At 54.3% G+C, this 9,972-nt stretch overlaps 1 protein-coding gene across 1 annotated transcript; it reads left to right on the forward strand.

Moving 5' to 3' along the window:
* The first annotated feature begins 475 nt into the window (after positions 1–475).
* Positions 476–9,638, forward strand: LOC117049498 (protocadherin-10-like). Its single transcript, XM_033154219.1, has 4 exons — positions 476–3,305; positions 7,752–7,804; positions 7,899–7,987; positions 8,336–9,638. The coding sequence occupies exons 1-4, from the start codon at positions 681–683 to the stop codon at positions 8,593–8,595; spliced, it is 3,027 nt and encodes a 1,008-aa protein (XP_033010110.1). The 5' UTR covers positions 476–680; the 3' UTR covers positions 8,596–9,638.
* The last annotated feature ends 334 nt before the right edge of the window (positions 9,639–9,972 follow it).

Here is a 9,972-nt window from a genome sequence, read left to right on the forward strand (position 1 = left end):
TGGCTTTCGATGTGTTTGAGGGCTCTTTAATCTACCCCGGAGATGCTGCTGTAGCAAACAGGGGCGGGAAGAGAGGGAATTCCTGCCATCCCCGAGTGGAATGAACTTTCTTTCTCTGGGGAAGAGATCGAAGCTGAGACACCCGGAAAGAGCAGGGTCCTCCCCTCCAGCGACGGCGAGCGAGACCAGCTTCGGCGCCAACTAGGGTTGCTGATCTTCAGGATCCACAAATTCTCCGCCACAGCCAATTTGTTCCATCGGGGACTTCTAAGCTATCCTCCCTTTGCTGATAATACCACCGCGCCACGCTGGGAAGGTACCTGACCTTTTCCCGCATGGAAATGATTGCATCCTCCTGGGTATAAGAATTAAAACACACACACACACACACACACACACACACTCCCCTCCCCACGTCGCTTCTGCCGCCTCACCCGGCTACGAAAGGGTTAACCATTCCGCCCATACTCGTCGCAGCAGCTCGGGCTCGGGCTCGACGGCGCTGTCCACCAATGCGGTGCTGAAATGGCAGGCGGGTCCTCCCTTGCCGGCTCCCCCTGCCAGCCGAAAGTAGTTGGAAGTCCAAGTCCATTGATGATGAAGACGCACAAGGGCGGGAGCGGAGGCTGCAGCTGCTGCGGCGGCGCCAGTGCTCTGCCGCGTCCGCGCTGAGCCCACCGATGCCTTCTCCCGATGGAGGCGGCGGGACTCCCCGCTGGGTGAGGGGTTCAGGGGGGACCCGGCTCAGCCCGAGGCTCGCAGGCTGCGCTGGGAGTTGCGGGAGGTTGGAGCTGTTGCTCCTGCTAACTTCTTGCTTGGCTCCGGCTCTGGCTCCGGCTCCAGCAGCCAGCCAGCTGCACTACTCGGTGCCCGAGGAACTGGAGCACGGAGCCTTCGTGGCCAACATCGCCGAGGATCTGGGGCTGGATGTATCTAAGCTGTCGGCTAGGCGGTTTCGCATTGTGTCCCGGGCGGGCAGCAAGCAGCACTTGGAGGTGAACCTAGAGAACGGGATCCTCTTTGTCAACGAGAAGATCGATCGCGAGGAGGTGTGCGAGAGCAGCGGGGCCTGCCTCTTGCACCTGCAGCTGGTCATCGAGAGCCCGCTGGAGCTGTACCGCGTCGAGGTGGAGGTGCTGGACATCAACGACAACGCGCCCAGCTTCCCCTGGCAAGAGTATGTGCTGGAGGTGACGGAGTCGGCGCTGCCCGGTGCCCGCTTCCCCCTGGAGAGCGCGCAGGACCCGGACGTGGGCACCAACTCCCTGCGCACTTACCGGCTCAGCCCCAACGGTTTCTTCTCGCTGGAGGTGCAGACCCGCAGTGATGGCAGCAAGTTCGCCGAGCTGGTGCTGGAGAGAAGCCTGGATCGCGAGCAGCAGCGCAGCCACCGGGTCTTGCTGACAGCTTTGGATGGCGGCATCCCCGAGCGCTCCGGCACGGCTAGGGTCGTGGTCACGGTGCTGGACGCCAACGACAACGTGCCCGTCTTCGATCAATCCTCCTACACGGTGAGTCTTCCGGAAGACGCGCCCAAGGGGACTCTGGTCATCAGGCTGAACGCCACCGACTTGGACGAGGGAACCAACGGCGAGGTGGAGTACTCGTTCAGCGGGCACGCTCCGCCGAGGGTCCGAGAGCTCTTCAGCGTGGAGCCCCGCAGCGGGCAGGTGCGCCTGAAGGGTCAGCTGGACTATGAGCGAGCCAACCTGCACGAGCTCTACGTGCAGGCCAAGGACCGCGGCCCCTCCGCCGTCGCGGTCCATTGCCGGGTCTTGGTGCATCTCGTGGATGTCAATGACAACGCGCCGGAGGTGACCCTCACCTCGGTCTCCACGCCCGTCCTGGAGGACGCGCCTCCGGGCACCGTCATCGCTGTGATCAGCGTGCTGGACAGAGACTCCGGGGACAACGGCAAGGTGAGCTGCGAGATCCCTCCGGACGTGCCCTTCCAGCTGCAGTCCTCCTTCCACAACTACTACACCCTGGTGACTACCGACCCCCTGGACCGCGAGGCTGTGCCTGAGTACAACATCAGCATCACGGCTCGAGATCGGGGCAGCCCAGCGCTGGCCACCAGGAAGACGCTGACCGTCCATGTGTCGGACATCAACGACAACGCGCCGCGCTTCCTGCAGCCCTCGTACAGCGTCTATGTGATGGAGAACAACGCGCCCGGGGCGTCCATTTGCTCGGTCAGCGCCCTGGACCCGGACTGCAAGCAGAACTCCTACCTGTCCTACTCCATCGCCGACGGGCAGATCCAGGGCATGCCCGTGGCCACCTACGTCTCCATCAACTCGGACAGCGGGCACATGTACGCGCTGCGCTCGCTGGACTACGAGCAGATCCGCAACTTCCAGATCCAAGTGGTGGCCCAGGACGCCGGCTTCCCCCCGCTCAGCAGCAATGTCACCGTCCACGTCTTCGTGCTGGACCAGAACGACAACGCGCCGGTCATCGTGGCGCCCGTGCCCCGCAACGGCTCGCTGGCCGTGGAGGTGGTGCCCCGCTCGGCAGACCCGGGCTACCTGGTGGGGAAGGTCTCCGCCGTCGACGCGGACGCCGGCCAGAACTCGCGGCTGTCCTACCAGATTGTGCAGGCGACGGACAGCAGCCTCTTCAGCGTGGCCCTGTACACCGGCGAGATCCGCACCATCCGCGCCTTCCTGGAGAAGGACGCGCCCAGGCACCGCCTTCTGGTGCAGGTGCGCGACAACGGGCAGCCACCGCTCTCGGCCTCGGTGTCGCTGCTCCTCTCCGTGGTGGACAGCGTGCCCGAGGTGCTGTCGGACTTCAGCGAGTTCCCGCTAGGGCCGGAGTCCGCCTCTTCCACGCTAACCCTCTACCTGATTGTGTCCCTGGGCTCGGTCTCCTTCACCTTCCTGGTAGCCATCGTCATCCTCACGGCCGTCAAGTGCCACAAGGACCGGCTCACCCTGCAGGACTACGGCTGCTCGCTCCCGCCTTGCGGAGGCGGTGGAGGCGACGGCAGCTGCTGCTCCTGCGACCCCTCGGGGCCCCCGACGGACATCTTCAAGAACTCCAACCACATCCACAACTCCCAGGTCTCCTCGGGCAACAAAGGGGCCACCAACTGCGGGGAGGGCGCGGCTGTGGGGGGACCTCCTGGCTATTGCTACAAGGTGTGCCTCACCCCGGAGTCGGCCAAGAGCGACTTCATGTTCCTGAAGCCCTACAGCCCGGCCCCTCCCAGGAACAACGAGAAAGTCCCGGACAACTTGCCACCAGCTCCGGGAAAGACGCCCCGCTTGGCCAATAATTCTATGCAGCCCTCCAGCCAGGTAACCTCTAGGGAGGGAGGGGGAAGCTGTGCCAAAAAGTGTCCGGAAAGTCCCTCGAAAATGATTAGGCAACTCTACGCCCCCCCCCCCCGCCACCGCCCGCCCCAGTCTTAAAAAAAAAAAAAATCTGCGTAGGGCGAAATCTTTTCATTCCTGAGCAACTTTTTAAAGATAATTACCCAGCCCTTTGATCAAGTGGCAGCGTCGACATTAGTAACCATCAGACAGCAAAAAATTCTCCACCAGGCTTCTTGCCGTTTTAGTTAATTATTTTGAAAACGTCAGGCTCGTTTTAAATTAGTGGGACGAGCGGAAAGCGCTCAGAAGTGATACTCGAGCGCCCATTAAGGCTGAGACGAGGAGCGCGCCGAGGAATCTGGGACCGGCTCTGTCGAAAGAGATGACAGCTCCCCTCGCCTGACGGCCCCGCGGCTCGTCTCGCTGCTGCCTGCTTGTCTCTGCCCCTCCCTCTCTCACTGGCTGCCTCCCACTCGAGTTCTTTCTCCCAGCCCGCTGGAAAGGCGCGAGGTTGGCTTGGGGGGGGGGGGGTGTCCCTGGCCACGCAGCGCAGCTCACCGTAAAGACAAGGGGTCAACCACCCCTCCTTCACTCCCTCCCTCTGGCTGAGAGGAGAGAATCAGGTAGAGGCAAGCAACGAGCCCCCACTCACTTACTTGGGGGGAAGTCACACTGAAATCCCTGGGGTTTTCTTCGGAATAAGCGTGCACAAGCTCTCCCCTCCCTCCCTCCCTCTCTTTCTTACGCACCCACGCACGACACACACATCACATTCCATATCTGAGAAGAGAAGGGCTGCAGAGACGGGCCCAGGACATCGCAGGTGGATAAGGGGCTCTGCTTATCCTTTTTTTTTCTGTCAGGGGAGCAATCCACCAGGCGGCTCTCCTGCTCAAGCCTCCTTGAAATAAGTGACCAGGTCCCATTCTTTTCAATGAGAATTTCCCCGTGCGTGGTGCCCCAGAACGAGCGCCCTCTCGCTCAATCCCTGTGGGGAATGGAAGGGGTTAAGGCGGCACTCTTCTGCTGCTGCTGCAGAAGCAGCGTTGGGCTTGACAGATCTTTCTGCTTGGGAAGGACCAGCCGTGCCTGGTGCTGTGTTTGGCTCCTTCAGAGGCGCCTCCTTACCTTTGCCACGATCCCATTTGCTGAGGACCTCTCCGCCCTCCTGGCACCTCTTGAAATTGATGTTGAGCTACGGTCGGTGGCAGGCGAGCGGAGGGAGGTGGAGGCGCTTTGTGGGGGGAGACGAACGCCTTGCTGTTTCAAAGAGCGGATCACTGGGCTGGTGTAAAAAAGAACAGAATAGGCTGGCTGCTGCGGGGAGGGGGGAAGAGAAAAAAACCCTTGACAGATAGAAAGAGATTTTTATGTCAACATTTGTTAAGCATATAAATGAATAACGTCTAATTTTTTCCGATGAAATACTATTTCAATAACGCGATTACCCAGGATGGACGAGGATGAAAAGCATAATCCACTTACAAACATTTGAAAACCACTTTTAACCATACAGCCCCTTTTAAAACGAGCACAAGTCATTCTGCAGACAGGTCGTCTTCTTCCTTTTTCACATTTTCGCTTGGATCGTTGGACACAGTTGTCTAATATGTTAATGCGATTTTCCTCTAGTCAGTTACAAACTCCCCCTAGTGACTTGATGTACGGAGCTGATTTCCACACCTCTCCGCCTCGGGCGGACCAAGGAGAGAGCAGCAAGGCCACAAAAGCTACCTCGCTACGGGGAGGGAGGCGGTTGGCGCTGCGGGGGGCGGGGGAGGGTGATAAACCTCTCACGGGAAGGATCCAACAGCAAGGCAGAGACAGACAGACAGACAAACAAACAGGCCGTGGTCTCTCAGAAGAGAGGTGGCATGAAAATGTATTGGGAGCATCTCTGGGGATATTTAGGGCATGAAGGATTGCATTCATTCATTCATTCATTCATTCATTCCTTCCTTCCTCTTGAGTTAAAGGTTGGCATTTTACGGAGGAGGAAGAGGCCCACGCAGCAGGATCTCCCAGCAAGAGGCCTGGGGGACTTGCCCCTCCCCGTTTCTCAACCTGCTGACTCCCTTGCAGGGCACATGAGTAGCGCAGGTCGGCGAGAAGCCCCCTCGAGGCCTGGGCCTCTGTGCTTTAGAGAGGGCAGGCGATCTCGGAAGGTTCCGCGGTTGGGTCACCATTCTCCAGTCCAAAGCTCAATCGCTGAAAAGAGGTGACAGGGATGAATCCTCGCGCAGGACTCATTTCAAGGAGGGGGGGACCATGAAGCTTGGCCCCTGAAGTCGCCCCTGCCTGCTTCGCCCCCCCCCGCTCTTTCCCAAGCTAGGCGCCTCCTGGTTCATCTCCTCCCGGGGAGGAGTGCCCATGACCCGCTTGGCGAGGCCTCTCCATCCATCCAGGGTGGCACATTGGCAGGCAGGGAGCGAGGGAGGCTTCCTCCTCCCCCACCCAGTACGTGACCCCCATGCTAAAGAGGCAGGCATATTAAGTCAAAGCGCATAACAATAGGACAATAATTGGGGATTTTCAAAGTAAGCCGGAGCGAGCGGCGCTTCCATTTCACAATCCAGCGAGTCTGACACCGAGATTAAAAAAAAACCCCACTTCTGCAAAAGCCAAGTCGGAGCGCGCCCGAGAAAACGCAGAATACCAATGAGGGGGCCTCCTGGGAAGGAGCTCGGGGCTCTCTGGCTCGGGGCCCCCCTCGTCGCCCCGCTGTGGGAAGGAGCGCAGCCCCCGCGGAGGGGCTCTAAGCAGCGCCTCCAGAAAAGGGTCTTCCGCAACTGATCTCAGGCACGGCAGAAACCCCAAAGAAGAGGCGCGGGGGGGGGGGGGAGAAGCGGCTTCCCTTCCTTTCCCTTCGGGCGAGAAAAGACCCCCTCGATCAAATATTTCTGATAAGCAGCGGCTGACTGAGAGGAGCCCAAGGAAGTCAGGTTCTGCTATGTGATATTCAAGCCCCATTTTTTTCTGCGTTTGAAAACAGGGAAGAAGTGCCTAAAGGAGCACTTTCTCAGAAAGTAGCCTTTCACTTGTAGGCCCACTGGTCCATCCATGCAAGCACGTCGCTTGATTCCTTGACTTTGCATTACTTAACACTTGAATGATCGCAGCCGAGTTTGCTGAACAGACACCGTGGTGTCCGTGGTCCAGAAAGGAGTTACAAAAGTCCTTTCTGTGGCTCAGGGATGACTCAGGTTCTCACATACAGCAAATCATTACTTCCTGCTGCAGGCAAGAGGGGATGAATATGCATGCAAGTACCAACCCAGGGCCTTGTACAACTTTGTAGAACTCCCTGACTGGGACTCATGGAAATCAGGCCCCTGCTTCTTAAACCAGGTGCTGTCTGGTTCATGGGCCCTGAAAATGACAGTGGACTTTGGAGGAGCAGAGGGCAGCCCAGCCTCCTTTCTTTCTGCCCAAGTGACACTTCCCTCCTGCCACACCATATAGCCTGACATGTCGCATTGCTGTTCCTTGACTGCCATTCTCTTTCTTCCAGTTATCCTCTTAGTCCCAAGCATCCCTCTGCAACGCTCTGCTCCCTGCCATGAAGCCCCCATCCCCACAGACTACCCACAAAATTGTCACACCTGACCAAGCAAGTTTCCGAATCCTGCCAGCCCAAGCACCAAGATGTTCACATCTCCTCCACTGATGGCTCCAACATGGTTGCTACCACTGCCACCACCTGCCAATGTTGGCAAATATCAAAGTCCTTGCTCTTCTCTGTACAATGCTTTATCTGTTCTGAGAGCCAGTGTGGTGTAGTGGTTAAGAGCGGTAGACTCGTAATCTGGGGAACCGGGTTCGCGTCTCCACTCCTCCACATGAAGCTGCTGGGTGACCTTGGGCTAGTCACAATTCCTTGAAGTCTTTCAGCCCCACTCATCTCACAGAGTGTTTGTTGTGGGGGAGGAAGGGAAAGGAGAATGTTAGCCGCTTTGAGACTCCATCGGGTAGTGAAAAGCGGGATATCAAATCCAAACTCCTCCTCCTCCTCCTCCTATTCTTCTTCTTCTTCTTCTTCTTCTTCTTCTTCTTCTTCTTCTTCTTCTTCTTCTTCTTCTTCTTCTTCTTCTGTTCTTCTCATAGCCCCACTGCATTATTTTAGAGGGAATTATGCAGGATTAGCCATGTGTGTGGGAAGTAGCTGCCATTATGAATTTGCATCTTTGCTCCATTATAGTCTTGGCTTCTTGGTGCTGAAAGTAGCTAAATAATTTGCCTGAAGTGTGTACGGAAGACCCTGAGGGGGCCTAATTAGGCCTCTGTGCCGTATGTTTTATGACCCTGCTGTAAAACACTGCTAGCTGCTATGCCTATTGAAAAACACAAAAGGCTGGCAGAACGGCATCCTACGGTCAAGTGTAATGAAGGCAGATATTCTACTCAACATCCTCTTTTTCTCATTTGCAGGTGAAACAACCCAATACAGACTGGTTGCCATCTAAGCAATCAACATTGAAGAGGTACTGGGATTGGTCTGGGTCATTTAGTCATAGAGCAATGGCTATGGACCGTGTTAGGCATTCATACCCTAATCTTGGATAACTCTTTTTTTAGTTCACAGAGCCTAGAGGATGTAGGGGGAGTTCGTCGAGGAATCCAGAAGGAACATGACAGGTTGCGCACTTTGGTCACTCCAGTCTCTGGTGAGTTTTGATCCTTGGATTCCCAGAATAGTAAATTAAGAGCTGTTGGTATATGTCCATCAATTGTTTAACTCCCATACTCCTTTGGAGTGCCCAGTTCTTGCCATATTTACATTTATTATGTTTTACTAGTTGAACTAAGCTATGGCGTGTAGATTTGTAGGGGTGGGTGGTTCAGTCCCAGCCCTTCAAGATTTTATTTTGCTGACTTAGACACTTCATATAGAAGCTCAGATATGCTATTGGGAACTGGATAGAGCATATCTCATGAATGGGACTATGTTTGATGTGCTGTGACCCCCCTGAGATTTTCTTTCTGTCAATAGATAACATCTTCCCTTTTCACAGAGCTCCAGAAGGCACCTGGTGCCTCAAGCAGCATCTGGACACCTCGGTATGCTCCTGTGTACTCACAGCACATGTCCCCTTTGGATTACCAACACAACGTGTATATTCCGGGGACCCCTACTATGCCTGCCAATAAGGATGGGCCTCTGTTTCTGGATCAGGAAGCCAAAAACAGCTTCTCTACTTTTGGAAAGAGGAAGAAAATGACCACATATTGCGATATACATGACAACATGGTTATTAACAATAACTTGAAATAATGCTTGCTCTTGGTCAGTAGTGGGCGCAGAAGAGGACAGGGTGCTGTCCGTGGTGCTGGTGAAGCAAGGCTGAGATTTCTGGACTTTGTCACCTGCACTGTTCTGCCTAGTACAAGTGGCTGAGAAGTCTTCTGTGCAAGCTGCCTTCCCTGAAAGCTTGATGATCTGTGAAAGACTGTGATCTTATGTCACCAACAGCAGTTGTAATTTGTGATTAAACTGGAAATAAGTGCCACTGGACAGCAAGTGGTTAGTAGCTTTTGACATGAGATAATCAATGAAAAGGAAACTAAAAGAATGTAGATTCTTCCTGTTTCATTTGTCAGGTCTGGTGAGGGCTCTAAGCAGGAAACACCACATGGTACTTTGATGTTAAGTGAAAAACTTGTCTTCTGTTGTGGAACAGGAATGTCTCAGGCGGTGGCAGGGGGAAGGGTTTAGAGCAGGAATGGGACACCTGCGGCCCTCCAGATGTTGTTGGATTGCAACTACCATAATCCCTGGCCATTGGCCATGCTACCTGAGGTTAATGGAGACTAACAACATCGGTGGGGGGCACAGGTCTCCTCCTCCTGCTTTAGATAATGTGTGTCTACAAGTCAAAACAGCCATGCCCCACACACTTCAACAGGTCTTTGAGCAAGAGCTCCATTTTGTAAAATGTGTAGTTTTCTTCTCCTTGGTACGTGTGAATATATCAGGTGCACTTTTGTGTGTTTCTCATCCTGTTAGTACATCAAAATAGCTGCAATGGAAAACCACGGAAACCCAAGAAAATGCTTGAGTTTAAAGTAATAGGGATTTATGCTCTCATCCAGAAGGAGGTTTTACTGCTCTAGAAAGTGTGAATAATTTCTTATTGGGAATGGGGGTAATGCCCAGCATGCAAAAACCAATCTAGCTACAGTGTTTAATATTTCACCTAAAGATAACAAAATTAAGTGGTTTATTTTTTTGATCACACTCACTAGGATGTAAAGCAAAGCATGCCAAGTTTGGATAGGAAGTCTTTCCAATTGACATTAACCTTGTGGTTGGAAAGAAGTGGGTTCTAAAAAGGTTTTGTTTTGTTTACACATGGCTGAGGTTTCGAACAGTGATGAAGCAAGAACCTTATTACTTTTATCTCCCTGCCCTGCAACAATCTTTTTTAATTTCATCATGGGGGCTTTGGTAGGGGAAATGAGACAGAAACTGGACAGCCAAGAGATTTGAGGGTCCAGCTCACTGGCTGGATGTAGGAGTGCATTTGTTTAAGGAGGGGACCGTATTATCTTGTGAGTTTAATTCCCATGAACTGTCAAAAAGAACAGTGATCTGGGGAATCAGGGCAGTGTATACTTAATTGTGCACACAGACAATCCATATTCTGCACTA

This window comes from Lacerta agilis, chromosome 7 (assembly GCF_009819535.1).
Source record: "Lacerta agilis isolate rLacAgi1 chromosome 7, rLacAgi1.pri, whole genome shotgun sequence".
NCBI classification, from domain to species: domain Eukaryota; kingdom Metazoa; phylum Chordata; class Lepidosauria; order Squamata; family Lacertidae; genus Lacerta; species Lacerta agilis.

Coding starts and splice junctions, on each gene's coding strand:
- LOC117049498 (XM_033154219.1), top strand. CDS start 681: ATGCCTTCTCCCGATGGAGGCGGCGGGACTCCCCGCTGGGTGAGGGGT. Junction 7,805..7,898: donor AAGCAATCAACATTGAAGAG/GTACTGGGATTG, acceptor CTCTTTTTTTAG/TTCACAGAGCCTAGAGGATG. Junction 7,988..8,335: donor TTTGGTCACTCCAGTCTCTG/GTGAGTTTTGAT, acceptor CCCTTTTCACAG/AGCTCCAGAAGGCACCTGGT.